The sequence below is a fragment of the Mauremys mutica genome, chromosome 2, assembly GCF_020497125.1.
Source record: "Mauremys mutica isolate MM-2020 ecotype Southern chromosome 2, ASM2049712v1, whole genome shotgun sequence".
NCBI lineage: Eukaryota > Metazoa > Chordata > Testudines > Geoemydidae > Mauremys > Mauremys mutica.
This window is the reverse complement of record NC_059073.1, coordinates 39,944,689-39,960,108: the sequence shown is the minus strand read 5'-3', so window position 1 is coordinate 39,960,108 and position 15,420 is coordinate 39,944,689. Positions and strand designations below refer to the sequence as shown.

The 15,420-nt window shown below is 44.6% G+C and overlaps 1 protein-coding gene across 1 annotated transcript in view; it reads left to right on the top strand.

The window, feature by feature from the left end:
• Nucleotides 1–15,420, top strand: part of GRHL2 (grainyhead like transcription factor 2) — a 106,130-nt gene that overhangs the window by 44,197 nt on the left and 46,513 nt on the right. The window contains exon 8 of the mRNA XM_045002888.1: nucleotides 6,508–6,602. Within this exon, the coding sequence (XP_044858823.1) occupies nucleotides 6,508–6,602 (95 nt within the window). The remainder of the gene's footprint in view (nucleotides 1–6,507; nucleotides 6,603–15,420) is intronic.

Sequence of the window (15,420 nt, the reverse complement as noted above, 5' to 3'; positions counted from 1 at the left end):
CCCATGTCATCAAAGGTGCAAAGGTATGACCATTGGTCCTGCAGCATGTATATACTAGTACCAAAATATACAGCTTTAAACAATAGTTGTGACATGATACAACTTCTCTCTACATTTGCTCTGTTAGTGTATTTCCTATGACAACTAAATAAACAAATTCATTTGGCCTGGGAGCTGAAAGGGAATTTTTAATTAATCTTCCTCAACGGATGGACAGTTTTCAACTTGAGTCACTGGGGTCAGGTTGGTAGGAAGGAACTCAGTAACAGCACCTTGATAGCTCTCAGCAAATAGGTGGGTTTCTAAGCAATCCTAGTCTGAGGTCTTGTCTGTACCAGTGGTTCTCAGACTAGGGCCGCTGCTTGTTCAGGGAAAGCCCCTGGTGGGCCAGACTGGTTTGTTCACCTGCCGTGTCCACATGTTCGGCCGATTGTGGCTCCCATTGGCAGTGGTTTTCCACTCTAGGCCAATGAGGGCTGCAGGAAGGGTGGCCAGCATGTCCCTCGGCCTGCGCCACTTCCGGCAGCCCCCATTGGCCTGGAGCCGCAATTGGCTGAACCTGCGGATGCGGCAGGTAAACAAACCGGTCCAGCCCGCCAGGGGCTTTCCCTGAATAAGTGGCAGCCCTTGTTTGAGAACCACTGGTCTATACTACATAACTCGGTGCTTAGTGTATGCTACAACTAACGAACACGCTTTGATCTTTGTAGTGCTTATTATTTATAATCGGTTTATTATTCCTCATACTTCTGTTTCTGTTGCATCTAGAGTACAATATCAGGGCCTTCTTAAAGATAATTCAATAGCTACCAGCTTCCTCTTGGAGTGGAAGAATTCTCGTTCTCAAGAGTGCTAACATAACAATAAACTGGTTAGTGTTTGTGATCATGTCTCCTGCTAGTGGCTGGTCCAAGAAGTTCCTTTCAAGTCTCTTCTCATTCTAACTGGCTGGGTCATTTCTATATTCCAGCTTGTAAGCACTTTGAAGCAGGGCATTGTCTAGCTATCTTTCCTGAGGCACCTACAACACTTTTAGGCATGGTACAAGTAACGCATATTGTATACACTTCATATTAAAAATACAGGATAATTTATAAAGTATTAAGAAATGATTAATTTATGTTGTACTAAATTGCCATAGACTGTTATAACCATCTATAACACCTTGTACTGATGTGCTTATAGCTAATGCTAAGTTTTTGTCACGGATATTTTTAGTAAAAGTCACTGACAGGTCACAGGGAATAATGAAAAATGTATGGAAGCCCGTGACCTGTCCTTGATTTTTACTAAAAATACCCATGACAAAATGGATAGCCTGGGCAGCTGGGGGAAGAGAGGGTTGGGAACTCCAAGGTCCCCCCACTGGAGCTGGGAGCTGCCGGGGTTCCTCCTGCCGCCCACAGCAGCCGGGAGCTCCGGGGTTTTCCTTGCTGCCCGCAGTGCATGGGAGCAATGGGGATCCCCCCTGCTGCTGGGTCCCCCCCTGCCTCTCGGGGTGGCCATGAACAGTGGGGATTCTTTGCCACCGGGTCTCCCCAGCCACCTGCAGCGGTGGGGAGTGGCGCGGGTCTCCCCTGCCACCTACAGGGGCAGGGAGCGGCGTGAGTCCCCCCTGCCACCCGTGGCAGCCGGGAGCAGTGGAGGAGCCTCCGCAGGTGGCAGGGGACCCTGCAGCTCCCAGCCGGAACTGGCTGAAGTCACAGAGGTCTTTGGAAGTCACGGTGATCTCTGTGACTAAATTGCAGCCTTACTTATAGTCCTCTATGTCACATATTATTCATGCCTGTTACATGCTTATTACCTCTATTAATCATTCACTAATCCTTTATAAACTGTTCATTAATATATCCTTAATATAAAGCATGGCCTACAGAACAACAATGGTGCTCAGAGCTAAAGAAGTAATTCCTTTAGCTCAGATAATAGGGGCTGGTGCTGAAGGTCCCAGCTGTGATACCTGCTAGCTGCGGTGGTGTCCATGTGTCTGTGCCAATATTCCATCACATTACTTCTTTTTTGATACTCCTGTCATCAGCTTCTGTGCATTGTTTTGCTTCTTTGAATTAGAGATGGGCTTGAACTGCAAACTGCAGATGTGGAGCCAACTTTTACCCAAATTCAGGAGAGTCCAGATCTGGGGGTTTGGCTTGGGCTCATCTCTACTGTGAAGTTTGCAGAAAAGCATCATCTAAGGTTCCATGGCAGGTTTATGTCTCAGGCTCAGTGTTCAGATTGGCTTCAGTATTTAGAGCATGGAGTGAAGCCAGAGCACAGCTGTTGTGTGTTAGCAATAAATCAAATGCTGAAATGATGCAAATTTGTATTGACAACCCCTGGAACTTGCAAGAAGTCAGTTTTCTCACTCCTCAGTTATGCACCTCAAGGCTAGAGAGACCAAACAGAGGCAGAGGGAGTCTGAAGAAAACACTCTGGACACTTTGCAGAACTGAAGACTCCTTTTCCCCCCTTGCTGCTGAAAAGATGAGCCTTCTGAAAGATAACTATAAGCACTGTCTCACCTTCAGCAGTTCATCATACTTGCTGATTTCCTGTGGGAAGGATCCTTAGCTGATATTGGGACTAGCAGTGGGAGGGAGAATCAGTTGATATTTGGATGATGTCTATATTCAGGAGTCCAAATGTTTAGATGACATTCAGACACATACCCAGCCTCAAAATGCAAATGGCTTCTGAGAGACTCAGTATCGTTTCATAGATTCATAGATTCTAGGACTGGAAGGGACCTCGAGAGGTCATCGAGTCCAGTCCCCTGCCCTCATGGCAGGACCAAATACTGTCTAGACCATCCCTGATAGACATTTATCTAACCTACTCTTAAATATCTCCAGAGATGGAGATTCCACAACCTCCCTAGGCAATTTATTCCGGTGTTTAACCACCCTGACAGTTAGGAACTTTTTCCTGATGTCCAATCTAAACCTCCCTTGCTGCAGTTTAAGCCCATTGCTTCTTGTTCTATCCTTAGAGGCTAAGTTGAACAAGTTTCCTCCTTATGACACCCTTTTAGATACCTGAAAACTGCTATAATGTTCCATCTCAGTCTTCTCTTTTCCAAACTAAACAAACCCAATTCCTTCTCTGCCTTCCACTATGACTTAGGGCTCTCCCTGAAGAACACTTCTCTTTCTGATGTAAGGTTGTCTTCTTGGGGCAAGGGGGAAGCTGGGTAGCCTGCTCCAGCTCACTCCGGATATATAGGGGTGGCTAAGTTGGTACACTTGGATTTAATGCTCCAGCTACGGTGGAAGAATGGTCCAATGGTTAAGGTGTTAGGTACGGCCTTTCGAGCCCTTTGTTCAATTCCCTACTACAGACTTGTGACCTTGGCCAAATCAGTTAACTCTCTGTGCCTTACCTGTAAAATGGGGCTAAGAGCACTTTCCTAATGCGCAGAGTATTGGGAGGATAAGTATGCTAAAGATTGTGAGATATTTAGATTCTACAGCAATGGGAGCCCAGTATAACTACCTTAGAGTTCTGTCTCCCCATCCAAAGTCCCTAAGCATATACTTAACTCTAAGTATAAGTTAAGTCTCAATTACTTTAATGGGACAAGCACATGCTTAAACTTAAGCAGTTGCTTAAGTACTGTTCTATATAAGAAAGGATTTAAGGGCTTAAGCTCTTAATTAGCAGGGAGCAAAGGAGCTTTGCAAAATCAAGGCTAAATGTAGGTATGGATTTTTGTGGAAAAGGAGGTAGGCACTTCCACCTCACCTCTTTTCTTCCATTGGAGGACTGGGAAATATTTCTGACCTTTTAACACTTACATGCTCAGATATCCCACAGTGCACTGACTTTCTCTTCAAAAACAATGGAGCATAGAAGCGGATTACATTACAACATGCTGTAATCACTTGGCCAGTATTGATATCATAATATGACCAACAGTGGTACAGTTTTACCTATATTTTACCTAATATTGGTATCATTTGGATGCTTAAAACAAAAACAGTTACCCATAGCATATTATCCATGCAAGCTTGTACCCAACTTATGAATTTATAGTGTTCTAACAGACTGCAAATTTCAATATTGGTTCCGTATAGAATTTTCCAAACAGAATGGAAATAATTCTTGCAGAGCCATTTTCTTGCGTATCAAAGAACCCCAATTTTCTCTTTCTGTTAAAGCAATAGCAGATTGAGAGGAGAAAGTATAATGATGGCAACTTTCCAATATCCAAGGAAATGATTTCTAAATGACAGTTTATCATTAGTTACATTTATACCGAGGTAGCACCTAAAGGCCTCAACCAGATTGTTGCTTAAAACAGCTACAGTAAGTCATTTTCACAACCAGGAATGCTGATTTATCTGCTCTGGCTTCTTTAGTTATCTTTGAGCTGGAGGGAATGATGTGCAGCTCTGCTGTTAAATGGCATATCACACATTTCCTGAGATTTGTGTATGGCAATTAAGGAAATGGGAGGGAGGGGGGTGTTTTGGGGGAAGAGAGATGCTGGTGGGATGGTGGATACTTATTATCTTTTACATGAAGAAAACATATGTCTTTACAAGACATCTTGTTCACCCCTTTCCAAGATACACCTACACAGCATGTTCATGTGCAGCAATCATTTGCACAAGGCATTTTTGGGTGAATCATAAATCGAAGGGGTGGGTGGGAAGGTGGGTGCATGTGCATATTAAACTACATATGTATATCTCCTCATTCTTCTTGCTTACAGGAAAGCCAATGTGTTCATTTAGAAAGATGACCTGTGGTCACAGTGCGGATAAAAAAGCCCAGAGACCGTCTCTATATGCATTCACTGTGTCCAATTGCTTGACCTCCTTGAAAGTTTCATGCTATGCCTATGGTCTGAACGTTCTGAATTCTTTGATCCAAACTGTTTCAAGCATTCCAGGCGTGTTGTTTCACTAGTCCAGACAGCATCCCTGTGCTTCAAAGCAGAGAATTTTATATGAATTATACTTCTCTCCCTTATCACACCCACAACACTGGCACTTTTGCCATGCAAGCGAACTTGAAATTATTGTTGCTTCTTAATTATTTTTTGAAAACCTAGATAATGTTCATTTTTCTTAAAAGAATAACAAGGTTGAGAAAAAGAATAGCAAATTCATATAGGGCCATCACTTACAGAATGTAAAACATTCTCTTTATACAACTGAGTACAAAGCTATGAATCAACATACTTTTGAAGTGCAGATGCAGGTAAAAGTGAAGATAAAGGTTATTACATTGAGTAATCTCAGCCCTCTGGCAAAGGAGAAAAATGGGTTAGAAATTCAGGTCTCACTTACATTGGGTTTTTCCCTTTCAATACTCTTTGGATGACTAGAGTATTGATAGGGTTATGGCATCATAGGTCCAGAGGAAGCAAAAACCAATTAATTGAAGGGGGATATGTTTGGTTACTTTTGTTTTTGTTTATTCTTAAACACTCATGGGTTTGTTTGTTTGTTTTAATGCCAATTAAATTTTTGGAAGAAAATATCCCTTTGTTAAAAATCCAATGCCCTGAACCTTCAGTTATCAGAAAGCAGAGAGTTTGTAACCACTGCACTGAGGACACCACTGGACACATTCCTGATCTATCTAACATAAAAACAAGCAGGATTTTTTGTTTGGCAGTTGGTGGTGAATGATTTGTATATTTATTTAAATTGCAAAAGAAACAAAACTTTCTGGTCAAATTGGAAAGAAGCTATTTATAATATCTATATGCCTTTTCTCTGATGATCACCTGAACTTGCTTGTTTGTTAAAGTGATCATGTCTTTAAATATATTCAGACACTATGAGAAACTTAGTGCCAGGAAAGCTTGTTTGATAAGAAGAATTCTCTTCCTTCCCAGATAGTCAGAGTATTCTATACCACTGGAGTTGAGATGTGAGTTTTCTAGAGACATGACTTTTCCTGCACTTTGAAAGAAAAGTTCCTTTGCAAAGTCCGCAGTGCAGGAGGGTGCAGAAAGGAGCGAATGCTACTCTTCTCCCCCCCCCCCCCCACCAAAAATTGCTGGCAGATCGATGCCAGAATAATACTTGCATAGCATGTTGCAAGCCTTCCTCAAACTTCGTTGCAAGGCTCATTGGTCTCCTCGGCTCCATGCGTTTCCATAAAGGATTAAATGTTCCTTTTAATGTTCCCATTTTAACTTCCCAGTTTCAGCCTTTCCTTCCTACTGCCAAATTAACAAGCACACAAACTCATTCTCAATACAGAAATGCTGGTTCCATGTTAACAATAAAACCTCCAGTAAAAATACAGCTAGCACAGTGTAAGAAAGAGTATGGCTCCAGGAAAATTTATTACTCTGAACAGCTGAAAGCTTACCTCTTTGTAAATCAGATTTTTAATAATGAAACATGAGCAGCACCATAGCTTTTCCTGACCCCCTAGACATACCTACATGAAAAGGCAAAGGACAACCTTGCAGAAGAATCTGTGGACTATGAAGATAAACGATAGAACCCTGTTCTTAAAGTCATTTTTATTGGTTGCATCTTACAGCTGACTACAAGGAGAGCTTTAACACCATTGGGAATATTGAAGAAATTGCATACAATGCTGTGTCCTTTACTTGGGACGTCAATGATGAAGCCAAGGTGAGTTGCAGCACAGACTGAATGTATTGTTATTATGCTATTTATAAATATCACCTTCCACCCCATTCACCATTAACAAGCCTACGAAAGACAGAAGTGAGCAAGTTACACATCCTCAAAGCCAGCACAGTAAAAGCTTGGTCACTCACTGACTTATGGTGTGGTGGTGGAATCTTTACAAGGCCAGATGATGTGTGAGAGTAGGAGCCCATCAGGAGGAGACTCCTGGAGGAATGTTTCAAACATAGACAGGTCCCTGTCTACTAAAGTGAGGTTCAGTGCAAAAAAAATGACTGTAAAAATGGCATAGTGTGGGTCCATATTTATTGACTTTCAATAATTTCCATATAAAATATGCTCAGTTTTACACATAATAAGAGCGTGGTTTTTTCTAACTGCCAGATCTGCCAACCCAAACTGGGATCTGAGACTCGAGCTGAGGTCTTCCCTTTTCATGCCTCATCACCAGTAAGAAAGATTCTGCAAGCCAAATTATGCCCTCCATGATCTGCATGCCATTGTTTTCAGTGGGGTTGTAGATGGACATGAGTCTAGTATACCTCTTCTGCCTCATAAGTGGTGTCATCATAAGGCTTAATTAATCTTTGTTAAGCTCTTTACATTTCTGTGGAATCCATCATCCAAGACTGTCAAAGTATTTTCGTTATAATTCAGACACTTTTAGGAACTTGGTACAGTACTATAGCTTAAGGCAGGGGTTGGCAACCTTTCAGAAGTGGTGTGCCAAGTCTTCATTTATTCACTCTAATTTAAAGTTTTGCGTGCCAGTAATATATTTAAACATTTTTTAGAAGGTCTCTCTCTATAAGTCTATATATTATATAACTAAACTATTGTCGTATGTAAACAAGGTTTTCAAAATGTTTAAGAAGCTAATTTAAAATTAAATTAAAATGCTGATCTTACGCTGCCAGCCCACTCAGCCTGCTGCCGGCCTGGGGTTCCATTCACCTAGGTCGGCAGTGGGCTGAGCGGGGCTTGCGGCCGGGACCCCGGCTGGCAAGAGGCCGGCAGCCAGAACTCCAGACCGGCACCGGGCTGAGTGGGACCGGCGGCCGGGACCCCAGACCCAGCAGTGGGCTGAGCGGCTCAGCCCACTGCTGATCAGCCCGCTGCCGGTCTGGGGCTCCGTCCGCCGGCTCCTGCCAGCTGGGGTCCCAGCTGCTGGCCCCGCTCAGCCCGCTGCCAGTTTGGGGTCCCGGCCCCGCCCACATAGAGTGGGTACCTACCTTCTCCCTGGTTTTAGCCCATTCTCTTCCTCTCTCTCTGCACTGAGCTGAGGGTGGGAGTGCACTGAGCACAGGGCTGGGGGTGAAGGAGCAGGCTGGGGGTTGGGGTATAGGGTCTGGCCAGGAGCTAGAATGAGGGAGGGGGCTCAGGGTTGGGGCAGGAGGTTTGGGTGTGGAGCGCTTACCTGGGCAGCTCCCATTTGGTGTGAGGGGTGCAGGTGGGAATGTGGGTGTGTGTGTGTGTGCAGGAGCTTCTGTTTGGTGCTCAGGGTGGGGGTGGGGATGTCGGGGAGTGCAAGAGTCAGGGCATGGGGCGTGGGGGAGCTGGGTATGTGGGGGTGGGTGCCGGAGTCAGGGCTGGGGTCATGGGGGGTTCAGGGGTCAGGGCAGGGGGATGGGTGTGTGTGAGGGGGGTGCAGGGGTAAGGGCAGGGGCCTGGGAGGTGTGGGGGGTGCAGGGCAGATGGCTGGGAGTATGTGGGGGGTTCAGGGGGCTGGGGGTGTGGGCTGGAGTCATGGGGATGCTCCCAGCCCCCTGCCCTGAGCGGCTCATGGCAGGGGGCTGGAGGGGATATGCCCTGATTCCACCCTCCTTCCCCAAAGCCCCATCCCCACCTCTTCTCTGAAGCAATGAGCAAGCTGCAGCTGTGGTTCCAGCTCCACTTCTCCCCCTCCCTCTCCAGGGCCATCAGCTGTTTGGCGGCAGGGAGGGAGAGGAGGAGAGGCAGGAACCCAGCACACTGGGGGAAGAGGTGGGGCAGGAGGGAGCTTGGCTGCCGATGGAGGCTGCCCTGCAGCAGCAGCTGGCAGGACCAAGCTTCCTGCCCCCTGCCCCCACAGGAGAGAGCGGTGGACGGGGGGCGGAGAAGAGCAGGCTGGGCCGGGTAGGATTTTTAATGGCACGCTGCTGCCTGCCGGGGTCCCGGCCGCCGGCCCCACCCAGCTCGCTGCCATCCTGGGTTCGGCAGTGGGCTGAGCAGAGCCAGCAGCCGGGACCCCGGCAGGCAGCAGTGTGCCATTAAACATTGGCTCGCTTGCAGTCTTTGGCACGCGTGCCATATAGGGTGACCAGATGTCCCGATTATATAGGGACAGTCCCAATTTTGGGGTCTTTTTCTTATATAGGCTCCTATTACCCCCCACCCCGTCCCGATTTTTCATACTTGCTGTCTGGTCACCCGAGTGCCATAGGTTGCTGACCCTTGGTTTAAGGGAAAGGATGAATGGGTGTCACAGGGGCTCTTCCCTGTAGTATACCCCTTGTGGTCTCTCATGGCTCTGCAGGTGCATTGCATTCAAAGCTCACTTGGGTTTTTCAATCAATTACCAAGACTATGATTCAAAACGTTCATCCCAACCTTGGTGGGGTCTGATTGGTTAAGTCTTTCTACAAAGTGTAACTCAGTTCATTAGGTGCCCCAGTTCACATCCCACTTTGGATCCACATGAGAATTCTGATCAGGAGGCCTCCCCAGTCCCCTTCCTGAAGCTTGGGCTGTATTTCAAATGGTCACTGTTTCTTTGGCCAGGAGTCCCCAGCTCTCTTCCCTGGAGCTGGGTTGTAACTTAGGCCGGCTGTAGGGTCTTAGCCAGCTTCTCCTTCAGCTGGCTCCTTTTCCCTAATTAGACCTCAAGCTCAGAGGGTTCAGCAGGCAGCCTTCTCCTGCTGATGTCTGCCCTGCTATGAGGGAGAAGGCAGGCGGCATTATGCCAGTTCCCTTCTCCCAACTCATCCCCAATTGGTTGGGTGAGAGGAGAGCTTTGCCCAGCCCACTCTGCAAGGTTCCTGGTCCTTACAGAAACAGTAACGGATTTTTCTCCCAAACACTGCTCATTCCTGGGACTGCTTCTTTTCCACCAGTACCTCTTATTTCCTGTCTTTGCATACATCAAAACCTCCCAAAATCTTAGAGGATCATGCCATATGATGCGAGGCTCTGGACTCCTAGGCCTCACTACCCTGTCATATACTGATACAACAGGCAATCATATGGTCATGTAAAACTGAGGAAAATAGCTTTAGAACCAGTGAAGGTGACCCAGCATGAGTGCAGGAATCTGACCATTCATCAGGAATAACTATGAATGAATGTGAGAAGGGCAAGTGATATATTTTTCCTGAGTTTGCTGTTTCAACGGAGTTGGATTTTGCTATTGAAAACAAAAGCTACTGCTACAGCTGGTGAACATTTTTCATTTACAACTTTTCTGTGGGGGGATGGGGGGAGGAGGCAGGAAGGGAAACAAAAAATGGGCTTTTTTCTTGAACTGATGAGAAATGAATTTTTCCTAAACTTTGTTGTTGTAGGAATATTCTAATACTTTTTGGTTTTATTCTGTTTCAAACTGAAAAACATTCAAAATTGTGGATTTTCGTGCAAAATGAAAAATCTGGTTCCTGCACAGCTCTCTTAGATGGGAGCATTCCAGCCTGCAGGAATAGATGTAAATTCTGGCTAACATAATTTATTCATGGAGATACAGTTAATCAGAGATTGAACTGAGTGCGTATTCATGTAGAGATTATATGGCTACCCAAATCAGTGTGAGTTTATCTGAACTTTCACCTATTAATGCTTAGCTGGATTTCAACTGGCAATTTCTGGGCTTTTCCAATTTTGTGTTGGCATGCAGGTCATTACATTAAGCTGTGCAGATGCAATGATATGTGTGAGAAATGAAAAGCTGTAGGTAATGCTAAAAACAAGCTTGTATTCTCTAAGCTTTTATCAGCAAGCAAAATGTGCAGTGTAAAAAAGCTTTTTAGAGATCTAGAAATAATAATAAATATTGAACACTATCAGTGCTCAATAGATTATGGGCCCAGCTTCATTTAAATACAAACCGCACTGTACTAATGTAGCACAAAGGGGCTGACAAACCCAGAAGGACAGATACACTCCACTCACAGCCTAGGTCACCACTGCATCCTACCATAATAACATTCTACTCGTAGCAGACTGCACCCACAACTGAGCAGCAGCCTTAGCTCCCGTTCTCCCAGCTGGTTGTGGATTGAACTGGGAACACTGAGATTATTTTAAGAGAGAGTTTTATATTTAATCCATTGTAGAAGAAAATATACAGTCAACACATCTTTAAAACAAAGGTGCTGAAAAGCTCCCAAGTTCCTTCAGACCCAGGCCTTGTTAAATGATATATTTGTACTTGGCCTAGTTGCCATGAAAAATTCCTGTAGGACTTCCAACTCAATCTGCCCTCACCTCATGCCCAGGAAAAGCAGGTGACCCCAGCAGGATGTCCAAGAAAATTCAAGGTGGGAAATATAAATATACGGAGATACACCTATCTCATAGAATTGGAAGGGACCTTGAAACATCATCAAGTCCAGTCCCCTGCCTTCACTAGCAGGACCAAGTACTGTCCCTGACAGTCCCCCCATCCCTAAATGGCCCCCTCAAGGATTGAGCTCATAACCCTGGGTTTAGGAGGCCAATGCTCAAACCACTAAGCTATCCCTCCCCAACTGTCAGGAAGGGAGAGCCAGAGCTACACGGACCCCTCATAGAGGGAGCTCTCTCTTGTTGGCACCCTTGTGTATATGGTAGTAGCATGATAACGGTAAGGACACTGGCCAGGGGAAGTTGGTGTCCAAAGTAAGTGGTGGGGCTGGCAATTAGATACCCCTCTGCCCTGCAAAAATATTTGACACCCCATCACATACCCCTCCAAAATCATTTCTGACCCCTCTCTCCCTGCAAATAAAGATCGACTAATCAACTCGGGGCTCTTCCTACAAGGAAAGCTAGAATCTGCCTCCTTCCCCTCCTGCTCTCTCCATCGTGGAGAGAAGGGAAAAAAGAAAGGCAGCTGCCACATGGACTCTTTGTTTAATGAAAGAGAGGGGATTAAAGACCCGGGTATCATAGGCCGTACTTACAGGATGGGAGACTCTATACTGGGAAGCAGTGGCTCTGAGAAAGATTTAGGGGTCGTGGTGAATAATCAGCTGAACATGATCTCCCAGTATGATGTGGCCAAAAGGACTAACATGATCCTTTGGTGCATAGACAGGGGCTCTCGAGTAAGGGTAGAGAAGTTGTTTTACCTCTGTATTTGGCAGTGGTGTGACTGCTGCTGGAACACTGTGTCCAGACCTGGGGCTCACAATTCAAGAAGGATGTTGATAAATTGGAGAGGGTTTAGAGAAGAGCTACAAGAATGATTAAAGGATAGAAAAGATGCCTTGTAGGAGCTCAATATACTTAGATTAACAAAGAGATTGAGGGGTGACTTGATTACTGTCTGTGAGTACCTATGCGGGGAACAAATATTTGAGAATGGGCTTTTAAGCTGGCAGACAAAGGTATAACATGAGCCAATGGCTTGAAGTTGAAGCTAGACAAATTCAGACTGGAAATGAAGCATACATTTTTAATAGTAAGAGTAATTAACAATTGGAACAATTTACCAAGGGTTGCGGCAGATTCTCCATCACTGACAACTTTTCAGTCAAGCTGTGCCCTAGGAATTATTTTGGCGTGTGTTAAACTGGAGGTCAGATAAGATGATCATAACGGTGCCCTCTGCCTTTGGAATCTATGAAATTTATTATTTTATTAAAACTCAGTATTTGAAAGCCAATCTCATGATTTCTGGGTGCCTGGCTCCTGATTTTTAGCTACTTGGCATTGGCAATTCTGTAACCAGCCACAACTGATATTGCCAAACCATCCCCGGCCAGCACCCCAGGGGTTTATAGAGTGGTAAGGGCTCTGCCATTCCATGTGAGGTAGGAGCAGAATGGCTGAGGGAGCTTTCTCCCACTATGCCACTCCAGTCACTCCCTCTCCATAACGTTAAGAAGGCAACTCTCACTTAAATCACTGGGAATTTAAAATAATAGGAGCCAGTGAGTCTTTTTAGGACCAAACAGTGCTGCCATGCTCTATGCATGAAGTCTAGGAAACCTGTTTCCTGCAGGAGTTGCTCTTTGAAATGCATGGTAGCCTGTGCTTATTCATTGACATGATCATCAAATATTTGACTCAAAGTGGACTTGAAATCTATGTGTTTTTACAAGAATGAGATGGTTAGTGATAAATGCGGGGGATGCAGATAGCAGGTTATATGATAACATGATAGGTACAACTTGCTGCGAGTTACCACCGTACACTAAAACGTATTGGCCAGCGCACACACACTATGAGCTAGGGGTGCGATTCCCTTGCTTGTGTACACATGCTCGCTCTAGCTCTCAGCGAGCTAGCGGGAGTATAAACAGCAGTGCAGCTGCAGTACCGCTGGTAGCAGAAGTGCAGGCACAGCTGAGCCGTGCCAAGTACAAAGCACCCTGAAACCCGTGGGTATGTACTCAGCCTGGCTCAGACATGCCCTATCTCTAGAGTTAGATCTTTCCTTTCTCCATAATTGCCTGCTCCACCTGGTGGGCAGCTGATTTAGGGACAGATCCTCCCTCGCATATTCCAGCTGAGTGGAACAATTTGAGGAGAAAGATACTACTCAGCCTGAGTAAGGGCGTCAAGATCTGCCATCAGCAAAGGAAGGCTGTCCAAAACTTTCAGTTCGGTCTGATGTAAAAGGAACAAACACACACACAAAGAATTCAGACAGAGACCTCTTTTATCTCCTTGGTTATAAGAGAACTACCACTTCAATAAAGCCAGCTCATCTTGCTGTAATCCTTGATTTTCCCACTGTTCCTTAGTGTAGGTTGGAAGAGGGAGAGGAATCATTCTCCATGAACCCGATACATAGCACACTGAATTCAGTGGGCGTCTGTCCACCAACTTTAGCGGGCTTTGGATCTGGATCCATGGCAGAAGAATCATTTTCTTTTGCCAATTAAGATCCTTCAGGACTCGATCCTACTGCCACTGAAGTAAACAGCAGCAGTCTTACTCAGTTGAGTGAGAGCAGGAGTAGGTCCTCAGTCAGCACACACTTCCTCCTCCTTTTTGATGGGGACTTTTCTTACCTATTTAGGCTAAATCCATGGGATTTATTGGCTATATCTGGGGCCCAGGGGAGTCAGAAGAAGAGATTTCCAGTCATGTTAGGCCTCATCTCCAGCTTCCTCAGAAGAAAGACACTGTAGGTATTAAGGGAGTGTCACTAGAATGGGAAAAAAGGATTTTATCCGGCAAGTAACCCATCTCACTTTCATTTCCCCACTTGCTCTTTATGCACAGAATATCTATATTTAAAAGCAAGGTGATGAGCTAGTTTCTCACCTAGATTAACATGAAGGCAGCCTTTAATGTTGGTAAAGGAAGATGGAGTGGCTGTGTGACTATAAAAAGCTAATATTTCTGCAGTGTCTGTCCTGCTGTATTATATAGATGTGCTGAAGTCACAGCTTGGTTGGACAAGATCTAGTGGAACTTTGGTGACAACATAACTCTTTTTTTTCCTGGTAACAGTTACATTTTCAGTTTGACTCATGATAAAATTTGAACTTTCGGGGAAAGTAATTAAAAACCAGACCAGAGACCACACTAGCTTCATGGAAACATTTTTTCCTAAGCTGCACAAACTCTTAAGATGTAGCTGAAAATAAATTGGTGCCGTGAGCATGATTAATAGAAAGCAAATTTAAACAGTTACGACTGAGCTATATCTGAGCTTTCTCCATGATGAAAAAAACCTGCACACAGGCAATTTACTTCCAGTGATTATTTTATATGAAAGTCGAGGCACCAATTCAGTGCACAGTTCATGAAGAAAAATATCACTTTAATGCAGATGCAAAGCAGCATGTAGATTGGGTTGAGGTGGTTGCACTGTGGTGACCTATGTATACTCAATATAGATAATATGTTTTGTTTATCTTATGAGCAGTGTAGGATTTGTGATGGCCTTACCTATTCATATCCTTGCTAAAGCTACATCAAATTCCATTTCACTGGGGAAGAAATTCATTATTAATGGTTAATTATTGTTATTTTTTGTTTGTATTACTGTAGCACCTAGGAGCCCCAAGCCTGGACCAGGACCCCATTGTGCAAGGGGCTGCACAAACACAGAACAAAAAGAAGTCCCTTCCCCAAAGATTAGTCTTTTTCAAACTTTTTTTTAAATTTAAAGCTGGAAGGAATAGACATTTTGTATTTGAGGACTGGTACCAGAACTTCTGTAGTTTAGGCTTGGAGCCAGGTTTGATAAATCATCCCTCTGTATATGTATAAAGAGAATAATAAAACAGCTTGTGGTAGCAAGCAAGGTTGAAATTTCATTGTATACAAATGGTTCAGTAAATATGCAGCTGGGATTAAGGGCAAATGGCATTTTTATGTAGCTGCTGGGGTGTGGTGTGGGTTAAGGAAGCTTCAAAAGAGAAATGTAAACATTCTCCAGAGACATTGGTCTTGAACTAAATCAAAGGCCTTACCTTTGTATAGGATTTATAAGGTAATACACGGCAAGAGAAACTATAAAGCTGCACTTGTGGTATATAAAAGGGATGATGGGATTGATTTTTTTTTCAGTGAACAGACATGTAGTTTAACTCTTTGGTGTCACAGTATGGAATGTGGTGTTTCAAAAGCTGAAGACTGATCAGTCCTTTAAAGAACAGCGCTCTGGGTA